The 15,097-nt window shown below is 38.2% G+C and overlaps 1 protein-coding gene across 1 annotated transcript in view; it reads right to left on the bottom strand.

Annotated features, from left to right (window-relative positions):
- The window catches only part of poln (polymerase (DNA directed) nu), a 91,564-nt gene that overhangs the window by 56,133 nt on the left and 20,334 nt on the right, over nucleotides 1–15,097 (bottom strand). The window contains exons 10-14 of the mRNA XM_041780131.1: nucleotides 13,907–13,990; nucleotides 13,648–13,740; nucleotides 12,925–12,981; nucleotides 12,588–12,644; nucleotides 10,622–10,687 (exon numbers count right to left, since the gene is read on the bottom strand). Coding sequence (XP_041636065.1) covers nucleotides 10,622–10,687; nucleotides 12,588–12,644; nucleotides 12,925–12,981; nucleotides 13,648–13,740; nucleotides 13,907–13,990 — 357 coding nt within the window. The remainder of the gene's footprint in view (nucleotides 1–10,621; nucleotides 10,688–12,587; nucleotides 12,645–12,924; nucleotides 12,982–13,647; nucleotides 13,741–13,906; nucleotides 13,991–15,097) is intronic.

Raw genomic sequence — 15,097 nt, 5'->3', positions numbered from 1 at the left:
TAAACAGAGCACTCCTTTTACTTTGCTTAAATGAATATGGATTATCGGTATCAACTGTTCCTGTACAGATTTAAGGAGGACATGTAGGCACCCATCACAATTTCCATTTTATGGAATATTAAGACAGGAACCCCACATACTCATTTTTCAACTCCTCGAGTCATGGAAAGGAGTCTGAAAAGCTTGTTTGAGGCAGGAACATGGAAGTGAGTCAGTCTACATACTGTATGTTCTGCCTGTTTTATAACAGGAAATAAATGTGAGACACACAGACATGAGAATACATGCGTATGAAAAGGACAGGTAATTCCCTAGAAAGCAATCAAGTGAGATATAAAAACAGGTACTTTAGAACCCAGACTTACATTTATGGTAATATCTGATGCTATTTTATACAGGAAAACTTCTGTCTACAGAAAGTCTGTGCTCTAGCCTTAATGTTTCCCAGTGTCTCAGTGAACTAGTCTTTATCCTTAATGTTTATCTCATGTGTTCCTTTTTTGTGGCTTGGGAACTTGGGAAGATTAAGAGGTCCTGTCTTTGTTTTTCATAAATAGTGATTGTCCCAGGTATCTGCATCACTGCACTCCCACAGAATTGCATGACATTGCTGTAAAATCTGTAATGGAGTGTAAATGCTGCAGTTTGTTTGCACCTCTATCATGACCCGTGTATAGAACGTAGCTATGTCACTGCAGTCAAAAGAGTCTGACACACTTACATACTGCCTGTACTGTATGTGGAGTCCTGAGTTACTGAGCCTGTCCTCTTTTCCCAGAAGACCAGTTTTAAGACTCACCATGAATTCTAAAGTCCCAGGTATGAAGAAGCTTGACCTGACATAGATGCTTACTGTGCTAAACTAAAAGTACTGTAGCCTGCTTCAGAAACAGTTCATAGGCCTGAATTCACATCATACACACAAGTTCACCTGGAGTAAATATTGGCCAACAACTGCTGACCAGCACGGACAATAAAATGACTGGATCTATCATCTGGTTTCTCATCGATGGCCAGTGTTACAGGTTAACGAGTGACCATATACGAATTCCTCTTGGTTAAATAATGGATATCGAAAAACTTAAAGAGCTCCTTTGTTTAGTTTTTCAATAAATTCGTATCTTCTATGCATATCTTAGACATAACTGAAAATGTTCAGTGTTTAAACAAGGTTGTAACAATAAGCACGGACACTTTCAGCTGAAAAGTCACCATTTAACAAGGTCACTTAACATCTGCTTTCCCACAGCATCATTCACAGTGAAGGCTTTAGATTTATGATTGTTTTTTTTCTCTGATGATTTTCTGATGAATATGTTTCCTGCTTAAGCCCACACATTTTATTCATATTAAAATATTTTGCAATTTAAGCTAAAATCACAGGTTTTATTACTGTAATTAGTTGATTAAAAAACTCTACAAATATGCTAAAAACCATTATTTTGAGCCCATTTTATTAAGCTTTTAAATGCCAAATAATAACATAAGCCCCTTAATACAGAACAGACTGGCGTAGATGCTGAAATTATCACTTCTTTATATGAAATAGAGGATGTTTCTATCTATCCCACACGTTGATAAACACGGTGAAAAATGTAGCTTACTTTGCTGGTGTTCAGCACTGCCAGCAAGTCAGCAGAGAAAGTGACACTCACTGCAGTGAAGTGCTTAAATCAGCCTGGGGAGGATTTTCTCTAAGTGTGAAACATTTAATGACTGAATGCAGAGTGGCTGCAAATGAACATTTAAATGTTTGAGAAGCTCTGAGGGAAACTCAGTTTGCAGTTTAAAAAAAAAAACATCACTGGTCTCAGCCTGTGTAGCTGGGTTCCTGCATTGCCTGGGTTCCAACTTGGTTCTGTTGTTTTTATGGTACTTGATCTCTGTGTCCTGACTGCATCCTGATGATGTCCACGATGTCTTAGTTTGCATGGCATCACATGACGTCTGGGTTTGATATATTTTGATGTTGATGAATTATTATCTTGATCATATTTTTTGTTAGATTCTTCAGTGGTTTTGGATTCTGCTCATGTTGTCAGGTGTCATTTGTTCTGTCTTTTTTGTCCTTTTTTTGGTTTTGTTGCTTTGTTTTTCTGTTTGCTTCTACAAATGTCAAAGCACTTTGTAAACCCATGTTTTAAAAGTGCTATACAAATAAAGTTATTATTATCATTATTACTGTTACTAGAAGGTCAAGAGATTTAACACACAACTTAAAATGAATAATCAACTAAAGCAGTGTCATTGTATATTAGAATTTAAAATAAACATCAAATGGAAAATGGTCCATTTGGAGAAAGAGATTTTGCATCTGTATAATGCGAGAAACTGAGCCAAATAATAAAGAAAAGTCTAAATTTAGAGTCAAACTCACTGAGCCTCAGTTCTTGACACCACCAAAACAAACAACAGTTTGGCAGATAGACCGAAATGAAACAAAACATCATTCCTGCATTCGTTTTTGTTGATTTGCATGAATAACTGAAATTGATGCACTTGTGGGTGGCATCAGTGGATAAATCTTTGAACATCATTACAGACTATAGAACAAGATAAGAAGTGCGGAGAGAAAAAGATACAGAGTGGAATCCTACCTCTAGGATAAAACAGTTTAGATGTTTGATGCAACAAAGCATTAAAGAAGAATCTCAATCTTATATTTCAACTGCAATGTTTTGTTTTTAAGGTGTAAGCATCGTGCAAAGAAGGGGCAATAAGCAAAACACGATGAGGAATTAAAGAGATAGGTGATGCTTAAAATTTGGGGATGATAAAATAGGGAGTTAAGAGCAAAGGAGGGAAGACAAAAATAGACTGAGGCTAAGAGAATGAGGGTAAAAGCAGGAGGAATAAAAGACCTAACGATAAAAACATCGGGGATGCAGAGGGGAGAGCTGCTATTCACAGACACATATTTTGGCTTTTAGCAGATAAAAATATATGAGGAAGAGCAGGGAAAAAAGATCCTCTTCCCCTCTTGCAGCGTTGCTCTCCTCTTGCAATGCTTTAAAGCTCAGCAGCAGTTTTATGGCTGCCCTGCTTTAATTCAGGCGCCGTTTGTTACTGCAGTCTGGCTTTACCCCGTTTGAACCCACAGCAGATGAAAGCTAAACCCCTCTGCAACACTCCTCATTTGAATGTGTGTAGGAAGTGTGTGTGTGTGCAGGGTGATGAGTGTGAGAGCAGCTCCCTTTTTTTCCCCTTAACCAAAAATTTATAAACTGCAGCTTCTGCCCTTCATGTGACATGCTGGTCATCACTGCTGGGATACATCTAACACCAAATTATACAGTAGAGAGAAAAAAGTGAATAAATTATAAGTAAAGGCAAATCATTAGTGGGAGCTTACTCTTCTTCCTCTGCCACATATTGGGGAAATTTGGATTTAACTTCTGTAACACTTTGTCCTAACTGGATGCAGCACGAGAAAGCGTCAACGACAAAATCAGCTTGATAACATTGATTTATATTGTAGTATCCTGACAGCAACAGAGAGGAGCAATGCAGCATGCCACTTTCCCACATTGTCCCTCTCTGTTGCTCGCATTGAAATGGGTGAGGAACGAGGAAAGAGGTAGATAACAAGGCACAAGGAGTGTCACAGGAAATATTTCCTTTCACTTTCATTGCTGTGGAGAGCTTGTTAGCTTGTTTTACAAGGTAGAGATGGCTGTGCATTAGTAATATCCATATCACTGTTTGAAATGTATTGTGTTCTGACTAAGGATATTCCTAGGCGTCTATTTCCCCACTCAGCTAAACGCCCATTTAAATTGCGATTAATCTACTAGTTTGAAGAAGAGGAAATACTTGATAAACAATTCATCACAGGGTCATAGTGTCAGCAGGTATGATGTGAGCCTGTTATACAATGTACAGTGTGGCTAAAATTAGCAGCTAGCTTCACCCACCTTCGTCCCTCTTTGCAGATTAATATTGTGTTTGGCCTCTTTTCATGTCAGTTGAGTAGTTAAACATTAGTTCAACCCTCAACAGCCTACATATTGCTCTGTTTCCATTGTCTACTTAAAAAAGCTGTTTCTACAACACAATAACCACTAAGCTACCACTGAGCTTCTCACATTTACATACAGTGAAGTGCCCACACAGGAAGGCAGAGGCCATTTACTGAAGCTAGAGCGGCCTCCAGTGGCGGGAGGGTCATTACAGCTCAAAAGAACATTTAAGACCAGGATTTCAAGTCCGTGTTTATAAAACATGATAGGTAATTAGTTAAACCGACTTGTAAATCCTGCGTGACTAATTTGAGAAACAAATGTTACCATTAAACCGTGCGCATCCCTACTTCTGACTTCTGAGAAACTTGCGGTCTCTATCTGTGGCTACACCAAGCTGTACAACACAACATGCCTGTTCTACCGGCACAGGAATGAAAAGGCCGCTTGGAGGAGAGTGAGTGAGGAGTTTGGATTGCCTGGTAAGTTGTGAAAACTTTTGTCAGTCACTTTGTCACAGCAGATACAAAGCAATTTAGTCAAGCTTAGCCATGTTTGATGAGAACTGACTGAAATGCCAGATATGGGAGAAGGCAGCACCTCCCCTATCACGTCCTGGGGACACTGGCATACATGTCAGAGTTTCCACTAGACTTTTTTGTCCCTAGTCAAAAAGACCATCAGTCCTCAAGAATTCCGGCAATTTAGAACAACTACCGGACATTTGCTTTAATATTATTGTGCTGCATTAACAGCAGCAAAACGCATAAATATGAAATTCAGTGATACATTGATATGTACAAGTCTGCGCTAAATGGGACTAAGGACACATTTTTATTTCCAAATAGCACATTGGGCGCTACCATAACTTAGCAGCTTATAACAGCCAAATGCCATCCTCCACTGACAACAACGAAGCATCCAAAACATAACTCCCCAGTGTTCTGCTAACTGGACACTGCGTTAAAACGCTACATTTCAACTGAAAAATTTATCTTACTGTCAGTTGTCCAATATTAGTTCTCATGATTATATGACTGTAACCTCTGCTGAAGCTGGAAATCCAAGTATCCTGGTTTATTTGGATTAGTCCCGATAAGACAAAAGCTCCACAGCAGATAGTTTGGCTCAATCCTCCTCTCATTAATGGCTTATCCAAGATTACTTCTGCTAATTAGTCAGTACACCCTGAGCCTTAACAACCAGCTACGGGGAAGAGAGATGGAGCCCTTGCTATCAGCTCCAAGTGGCCCATGCTGTTCTGTACAATGCAATCCTGTGTTGACTACAATCCAACTTTATCTGAGGACTGGCCATTGGTAGATTTATCGAAGTCTACAACAACTCTGCTTGACATAGGCCTTACTCTCTCTGCAGCTGCATCGGTGTTTCAGCCACTCAGCTATACAATTCCCTTTGTTTCAGCCTCTTCATTACTTGCAGCAATGACTAACTCAAAATCCTTCCATACCGCTGATGATATTAAGCCTTTGGTTAACCAGGAAAAGCTAAGATTAAAATTCTGCTTTCCGAGAATGTTCAAACTTTCCCTGCAAAGTTTCCAGCTGTGCTGAGGACACTCAGAGATAGGCCTAGTTTAATGTCATTCCCATCATCTTGCATATATACTAGGGATGTAACGATAGGAAAATTTCATGTAATGGTTAGTGTGACCAAAATTATCACGGTTATCATTACTATCGTGGTATTGTTTAAATGTGCTCAAAATGTTAAAAAAGTACTTATACACACACTGAATCTAATCTAATCTATTTATCTATCTATCCATCCATCTATAAGAAATCCCCAACCTGTACAACCTTCTGCCATGTTTTCAAACTGCGCACGCCTGCGTCTGAGAGAGCGCTGCTGCTTCTTTTTCTGCTCTGGTGTTTAACGGCAGCTGGCATCCATGAAGTTGCATTACTGCCACAGAGCGCTGCGGCTTCTCCAGGAATTGAGCAGTATTACCATGAGTTTTCAAAGTGCGGTAATCAAACATGGTTTTAACAATGATTAAAATTTGAAACGGTATTACTAACCTTCTTGAATTTTACCACGGTTTATAGTGATACTGGTTATCATTACATCTCTAATACATACGCAACTTAACTAGCCATGTGCTTGCTGTCTGAGGAGATTAACTACCCCAGCACCACAGGACAGTAGGTGTAGTAAGATTAGGACACTTTTTAGTTTATATTAAAGCATTCTTGCAACATATCTTCTAGGTTACACAAAATATAATATGCAAATACTCAGTATTTACTTATCTGCTCATTGGCATGTTTTCTGATGAACATTTTGACCGGTTGTATTATTATCTGCCAGACATCTGCTCTTGAAACTGGCCGGCTAACAGAAACTCAGATACATGCCATTTGACCTGCTGCTGGAGCAAGTTTTTCATACTGATTTTTTAAAAAATAAGCAAGTAAACTCCTTATATTTGTGCGGATCTAAACATGCAAACAGACGATGGTTCACATTTGTTGTGAAGACATTAGAACCATCTCCTTCAAAAATGCCTAATTAAATGCTTATTCCTCTTTAGTTGTCATTTCAGTCTAACCAAGGTTTATCTACTAATAAAAATACCTGTGAATGCCTTCAGCATTCACAGCAAATAGCATATCACTGTTTCCTTTAAAAACATGTTTATTGACCCAATTTGTTTTTTTCCATTGCTACCACTGTTGCACAGGAAGTGAAGATTCTTTCCACCAATCAACAGACAGCAGTGAGTCTACCTCCAATCTTTACAATGATATATATATATATATTTTTTTTTTTTTTGTTGTTGTTGCTCAAACTAGTTGAAGGGGCGACTCCAGACTAAGCATGGGCAGTAATATGGTAATACCGTATCCCAGGGTATTAAATATAGTTACGGTTAAGCTTTAATTACTGTCATGAAGACGGTGTTTTGTAAGGAGGGCATGTTTACTATTAATGCCTTGAGAGAATGTGTCCATTTACACCTGCAGCACCACTGCCTGTGTGTGAAGTGTGCTTTAAAAGTGATTAAAGAACTCCTGTTGATGATGTTGGGCTAATTTCGCCAACTACAGATGCATTCATATACTGGCGTGTGGATCCTTGCGTGCCATGGGCTCGTCCTGGCTTGCACAGGGCAGGCTGCAGCATGAGCTTCTCTAGTCAAAGTAGGTGCATGCCCACAAGTACCTGTACAATGTATACCCTGGTAAAACTTGGGGAGGATATGACAGTATTAGAAAATGAGTATTGCCAAGTCTTACAGCAGACTGCTTCAATATAACTCAAACAGGTGAGGTTAAGCAGGCTTTAAACCTTTTTATTTCTGCTGAGTTGTTTGTCATTTTAACACAGGCTCTATGGGGATTGACTTCCTCTTGGTAGCAGCATTAAGTGGCCATTTAAAGAACTGCATTTTTTTTGTACTGTTATTTCAGCTCATTTTTTAGGCCCTCAAAGTCGCTGCTTTACTTTATGCTACAGTTTAAAGCGCTGCAAGATTTTCTTTGCTTGCAATGACACACCGAAATTAATTCCAATGCCTCTGTATGGCCAGGAAAACAAACACTATCAATGAGAAGACAAATTGTCTTTAAAGAGTCATTTAAATCCTGTAAAAGCTGCTGGGTAGGTGTCGGCTAAGATTGACAGCATGCAGCCGAAAAACCTTTTGGAGATTTTCCAAAATAAAGAATCTCAGTAGGTTTTAATTATGACTGTTGAATCAAAGTAGGATGGATTATTGTAAGAAAACAGCACTACATACGTCATCTACATAGAGGATAAATTAAGGAACAATTAAAAGGAACAGCTATACCAGAGTACCAAAATCTACTGTTTCTCAGTAATTACTGTACAGGCAAACTATTGTGTAAGTCAAATTGTTGCTGAATTCAGAAAGAGATCCACAGTCATGTTAATTAGTAGTTATTCTAAGTCAAACAATAAGCATGGATCAGCTAATTATTACAGCTAATTATCAGAACAGCTTCTAATCAACTTTTCCCAACAAAAAGTCATAAATACAGCAGAATATAAGCTTAAAAAGCCACAAAAGCCCCCCTAAATCAACCAGACATCAACATCCACATACTTGATAAAATGTTTCAATAAATCCAGCTCTGCCTTAGAGCAAAGCAACAGGATGATGTTACACAGCAGCTGCCTTGAAGCTACATTAATCATATAGTCCCAGAATGATCAATTTTACATGGCAGTCACTGTTTGCAAATTTCTAAGTGAGATTAGAAATCTCAGTGTTTGATACAGTTTTATATGACTGTGCTTGTGTGCGTGTACTCAGTGAAGGAACCACTGGACCCTGACAGCTGGGTCATATCAAAATGAGTTATCGACCGTCCAACACTGAGGAGGGGGGAAAGGGAGAGTGAAGCCTTGAGAAAGAAGAGAGATTGTTTGGATGTAATGGTCTTTTATTTTAAAATATGTATTCTCAGGAATGTTGTGTCTGAGTGTCAAAAACTATACTTGTAAGAATTCAAGGATGGGGGATTTTATTGCAGATCATGACAGGAAACACTAAACTTTCATTATGAGGATAATGACAATGGTGTCAAGCTCAAGCTTGTCCGGTTTAACTTCACTTTTTAATCTATCCTTTATTGATGGACAGGGACCCCATTTATGACAACCTTATTTGAGATTATGTTTTTGTGCCTCACTAGTGGCTGTGTGGTTCAGTCTGTCATCTCTCAAACCCAGCAGCCAGGGGTTTGATCCCCAGCTCCTCCTTGACCCCAAATTGCTCCCACTGCTGTGTCAGTAGTGTGTGAATGACTGTGTATGAATTGGATAAGTTAATACAGATTGACACTTTACATAGCAGCCTCTTCCATCAGAGTGTGAATGTGGTGTGAATGGATAAGCATGAACTGTGGCGTAAGGAGTGTTTCAGTGGTCAGAGGACCAGAAAAGTGCTAAAATCTCAAGACCCTTTATAGAACTTACATTCACTTAACCTCCTGAGACCCAAGCTTTCTTTTGTTATGCATTATTGAAATCTCCAGGTTATTTGGGATTAGTAGGACTTGATAAGTATAATAATTAAACATTTTTTTCTCGACAACACATAATTCTCAAGAAAACTGGTGTCCTCCTATGAGGAACGTGGGCCTATTTTACAGTATAACACAGTAAGGACACCACTATGTAACACAATATGAGCAATTTTACCAAAATTATGCAAAAAAAGAGCTGGAAATATCCTGAAAGAACAAAAACATGTAGTCCTTAAATTTGTTATGAATGCATTTTATCAAATACTCAAGGTTCACATTTTTCACTTAAATCTGGCTTTGTATTTTCAGCTTCCTAATATTTTTTGTCTCACAAATGTGCCATTTCTAAAGGAAAAAGTTTTATGAGGATATAAAATGATCTTTTTCACATTTTGTTTAAATCAACACACAGAATTTTTATACAAATATTCAGTTAATGCCACATTTTTAAGTTTTATTTTTTGTGCATTTCTGTATTGGTACTCATATTTCTCTTGTAAAAGGCATACATTTACTTGAACTGATTTCAAACTTAAGGATTCATTAGCTTTAAATCACATTCAAGTAAACAGCTTCTAAATATCATAATTAATTGTTGAATATTTCAAATCTTTGAGAAAAATGCCATGTTATGGTAGTGACAGCACTGGCTGGTCATCACAGCAGCATTACGGGGGGAGAAAAAACCTAGGAAATAGATTAATTGTTCTGTTGTTTTGCAAATTCTTCTGGAAATATATCCAAGAGGTGTTTTTGAAAAAAATGCATCAGAAAGATTTGCAAAAACTGTGCAAGTTATAATATCATGAAATGGAATTTAGAGGTTCAGGTTTGGGACACCCCCCTAAAAATACAAAGTACCCAATAAATGGGTATTAGATAAAAGATGTAATTCAAGATATTCTGAAATGTTTTTTGTGTTTATATGAAATAACAGCTAAATATCGCGATATACAGTATGCAGGAGAAAACCAATTTCACACGTTTTGTTGTATTTGGACCACAGCCACATAAAACTTCATGTCATTTAATGACAAACGTTACCAAGCATAAATATACAAGTTTCAATCATAAAACTTGAAAAGGTTTTGTATCCTGAACAGTCTACTCTGTGCCAAGACCAGCTGTAGAGTATTTTCAATCCATCTTGAATGGATACTGATAATTGTAATGTGCTTTTGTGACCACAGGATGGCAAACAGATTGTCCACGAATGAGGCTAAAAGGGCCGAGTTTAGTAAAACTAATAGTAGTGGTGCAGTTTTCTGCATTGTTGATGCCTATTTTGCTCATGTCTTGCAATGCATCCTTACAATAATATTTCCCCTTTGATTTTTGTTTATTGGCATAACTAGTAATTCTACATGTATACAAATTCTCAAAATGACTTTGACTAAGAATTCCAAATGACACCAAACTGGTCGCACCACCTCGGAACTGTTTTGTAATAATAAAAAAACAAATACCACTGTATTTAAAAGCCTGTGGACACAGCTCTCTCATTTCAGCACCATGGAGAGTTCCAGTGACAGAGAACTGCAGCTCCAGTCTACAGCATTCAGGGAATTCATCGTTACATCACCAAAGGAGGAAAAAGAACTGAAGATATGGGGAGATCTGTTGGGATGGGAGGCGGGTCCTACTTACTGGGTGCTTGGCTGAAATTCTCCCTGTCACCGCACTCGTCTGATGCCATGAAGAGGAAATGTCGTTCTGATGTTTGTCAGCAAGGGAACAGATTAAAAAGTGAATCAGACATAGAAGGACATAGACAGTTCCAGCACATAAAAATGGAATATTTTCATCACATGACATGTGAGTCATCAGTTTTTCCTTAAAGCTAGTTTTTAATTATTTCAGTTGCAAACAGCAGCACTGATCCACTTCCCTTCTTCACTCTGATCTGCTTCTGGACTGAGAGGCATCAACAGTGCCATGAAACTACCCACTGCCCTGTCTCAGTAATCTGTTTGCAAAGTGAAGTGCCAGTGGAGCTGGTGCAATAGGCAGACTGGGCAATCACACTTTTGTGCTTTGAGCAAACTTGTCAGACTAAAAAGTAAGAACTGTCCACATAGCTGATGTTCAGCTGCTAGTAGAGGAGAGTTTTGCTCAGTAGAGTTGAAAAAAACAAGTTTTGTAGTTTGATAAAGCAACATGTTTAAATATGCTAAAATGAACCAGTTCCCATTGCTTCAGTTTACATAAACTATTATCATGTTTTTAACCTTTATATGAGATTTGAAAAAAAAAAAACTGGTCAATTTCTTTTTTCAAAGACCCATGATGGTAGTGTTTATTTCTCACGTCTCAGAGCTTAAAAAACTGAATTTATGAAGATAACTGTCAAAATAAGATTCTCAACAGCTCCTCAAACTGTGAAAAAACAGCCAAGATTAGATGTAGAAATCTTGCCACTAAACAGAATATTTTCTTTAGCACAAATACCCAACCCTACACAGCACCCTATTTTCATTTTCCTGAGTGAAAAATGTTTTTTGAATTAACAGCCCTCCTCTAGCTGCCAGTGTTATTCACTTTGGACCACCAAATGAATCAGCACCATCAGAAGCCAAACAGTTCTGTTGACAGCTTGTAGATTTGAGCAAGCACAGACTGACACAAGCGGCTGCTTCCCTACAAAAGAAAATAGAGTCCATGTGGAGGCTGTTAATACACAGAACTGCATCAGTCAAGTTCTTCCACACTAAACTCATCAAACCATGTCTTTATAGTCTTTGCTTTGTGCACTGGGGCACAGTCAAGTTGGAATAAAAATAGGCCTTCCCAAACTGTTGCCACAAAGTTGGAAGCATAATTTTGCCCAAATGTCTCGAGATACTAAAGTATTAAGATTGCCTTTCACTGGAGATATGGGGCCAAAGCCACAAAACCAGCCCCATACCATTATCCCTCCTCCAACAAACTTCACACTTGGCACGATAAAGTCAGACAAGTAACGTTCTCTTGGCATCCCCAAACCCAGACTCACCCATCTGACTGCCAAACAGAGAAACGTGATCCATCACTCCACAAAAAAGCACACCAACACTGCTCCACAGTCCAGTGTCGTTGTACTTTCCGCCACCTCATCTGTCACTTAGTGATGTGAGGTTTGCATGCAGCTGCTCATTCATGGAAACCCATTTCATGAACCTCCCGCCACACAGTTTTGTGTTTACATTAATGTCGGTGGAGGGTTTGGAACTTAACTTAAGCTGTGGAATCAGCAGTGCTGCCAACTTTTATGCTCCATGTGCCTTAGTGGTCACTGACCCCGCTCTGTGATTTTACATGGTCTTCCGCCTCATGGCTGAGTTGCTGTTGCTTTTAAATGCTTCCACTTTCTGATAACATCGCTGACAGCTGACTGTAGAATATCCAGCAGGGATGAAATTTAATGAACCATCTTATTGCAAAACTGGTATCCATCACAGTACCACGCCATTTTGTATCACAAATGTTTGCAAGTGGAGAGTGCATGGCTCGGTGCTTGAAATTATACACCTGTGGCAACCAGTCTAATTGAAAAATCTGAATTTAATAATTAACAGGTCTGGCCAAATACTTTTGTCCATATAGTGAATCTACATTTCAGCAGTTATATGCTCACCTTGCTCATCATGCATGAGAGAATCCCGTCTACAAAAGTCGACTTGATTTTGTGAACCTGGAGGTTACAGTGAAGACTATTGTGAATACAAAAAAATGATAATAATGCCAAATGCCATTCTATCGCTAACTTTGTCCAACCTATTTTCCAAGCAATTTAAAGGAAGAACTAACGCAAATAGCTGGTTTGACAGCATGCCTATAGTATACTGCATCTTGCGTGCAATGCTACTCTCAAGATTTGCACATTACTTAATGTGTGCAATGTTGTGTGAACTATTTTGCTGAACTATTTTTCTGACGATTATCACATATTAACAAGGTTAAACATGGCTGACCTGTCTGTACTCCAGAATGATCTTTGGCAGAGGGTGCAGGTCCTGAAGCTGCAACAACTGCAAAAATACAAGATAAAGGTGAGAAAAAAAACATTACTGTGTTTGCAGGAGGAAACAAAAAAATAGAACAAACATTTCATTTTTGCAACAAATCATTAGTGTTGTATTGTCCCTTTGGTAATGCTAGATTTGAACTTACAGGGTTGCGGCTTGCTTTTTAAATTGGATTTAAAGCTGTTTTAAAGTACAAATTAGGAAGAATTTGCATATTTCTTCCTATTATTTATTGTCAGTGCTTTTCCTAGGTTTAAAAGCCTACTCTCGTAATTGCAGGTCATATTGTTGTTGTTTTGCTCAGCCAGACACTCCTTGTTTTTTTTTTCTTTTAATCTTGATCCCAGGCATCCTTAAAAATTCACCTTCCTATCTTCTTTTCCAGCCTTTTCATTAGGAGTTTGTGAACATAATACACAGATGCAAATGCTGTCACATTATCAAACATGAATCCACAAAGAAAAAAGAACATGTAACACCCAGGCAATGTGGATATAATTAGGTGACATGTCTCAGTCAAGCTGACATCCAAAATCTAAGACCTCTCACAAGTAAAAACAAGACTGTTGGAGACATTTTATGACCATAATTTTCTGAAACCCAATTTAAGACTTGAAGAATCTGCAGGAACCCTGAATAGCTTTGATTACTTTTGTGTGCGTGCCTTACCGCAGCTTCTGAGGTTGACTGCTGCTGGTTGATGGTCTTGGGAAGTTTTTTGTTCTCACAGTGCTCGTGGAGGCAAAGCTTCTCAAACAGGACCTTGAAAAATTATAAAACCACATAGAAATACTGACACAAACTCAGTGAAGAGGGAGGACACTTAGAGGAACTATCATTAGCAGATGTTCACTATAAGAGAGGCATATAATACATTTGAGAACAATTGAAGCCACAGTGCCTACAAACATAGTAAAAAGATACATACTGTTCGTAGCTGAGCATTACTGGTGACAAGGAATATTTGTCCAGCTGCTCTGTGAGCCTCCTGCTCCAACTGCTTCATCTTAGTCTAACAGAGACAGAAAAAAAGAAAGAGAAACAACTGGAGATTATATTCTACAGTGCTTTTAATTATGGAGACATTTAGCATTAGTTGATTCCCTGATCGATCAATGCGACCACTTATTCACCTGGACCATATATGTGAAGCTAATGCATTAAGAACGTACTGTAACATGAACACAAACGTTGCATAGGCTTTCATGCTGCAGGGTGGTCCTAGAGTGGTTAAAATTAATGTTGTAATACAGACAGAAAATTACCGTTATTTTTTCAGTTTTAGAAGAGAGTTGTGAGAAAAATATCTGACAACCACTTTTATAAAGTCGTCAGTAATTAAAAACAAGCAATTGACAGACTATGTTTACCATATCTCATCTTTTTAAGCACTCTCAACATAAATCAGTAATAATTTACAGTTAATTTAATTTCATTAAATTATTTTATGTCTTTTTGGACTTTTCAAGATCTGCTCATGTATCTCAGACTGGATCTAAACAAATAAAAATTTTAGTAGGCAGCAAAATTTATGCCAACATGATGGGACGCTTTATTTCTGCAGCCTGGTGACTTCGGCTTGCCAAACACATTTAAAGATCAGTAAATTATCAAATGCAGTTTCCAGAACAGAGTGTGAACCTTGTAGTAAAGATGGGGGTTTATTTGAGAAGAGTAAATATGACAGAAAGGACCTGAGCAGCAGAGCCAAATTAGCTAAAACAGCATAAGCTAAAACTTGTGGATAAATCTATATGCATTCTAAGTCCAAGATGACTTCAGTGATAAACAAATCACAATGGCCAACACAGACAGTATAACAAACTCAAGGGACAGAAAAAAAAATTACATTTTTTTTATAAGGAGGAGAAAAATGGGATATAAAGCAAGGGAGACTAAATGCAGCTTTTATCTGACACCCATACACCAGTAACTCATTATAAGCCTAAGCTAAGAAGCAAACACTTCTTCACAACTTGACAGCAGAGAGAACAAGTGAAGAACAGTAATACAAAAGGGAGCAGATGACTCAGACAGGGTGATATAATGAAAGACAACAGACACCAAGAGGAGAAGAGAAACAGACTCAGAAGAATACTGAGTTACAAGGTGCAAAAAG

The sequence above is a fragment of the Cheilinus undulatus genome, linkage group 22, assembly GCF_018320785.1.
Source record: "Cheilinus undulatus linkage group 22, ASM1832078v1, whole genome shotgun sequence".
Lineage (NCBI taxonomy): Eukaryota > Metazoa > Chordata > Actinopteri > Labriformes > Labridae > Cheilinus > Cheilinus undulatus.
The sequence above is the reverse complement of the archived record's forward strand: the minus strand, read 5'-3'. Positions and strand labels throughout refer to the sequence as shown.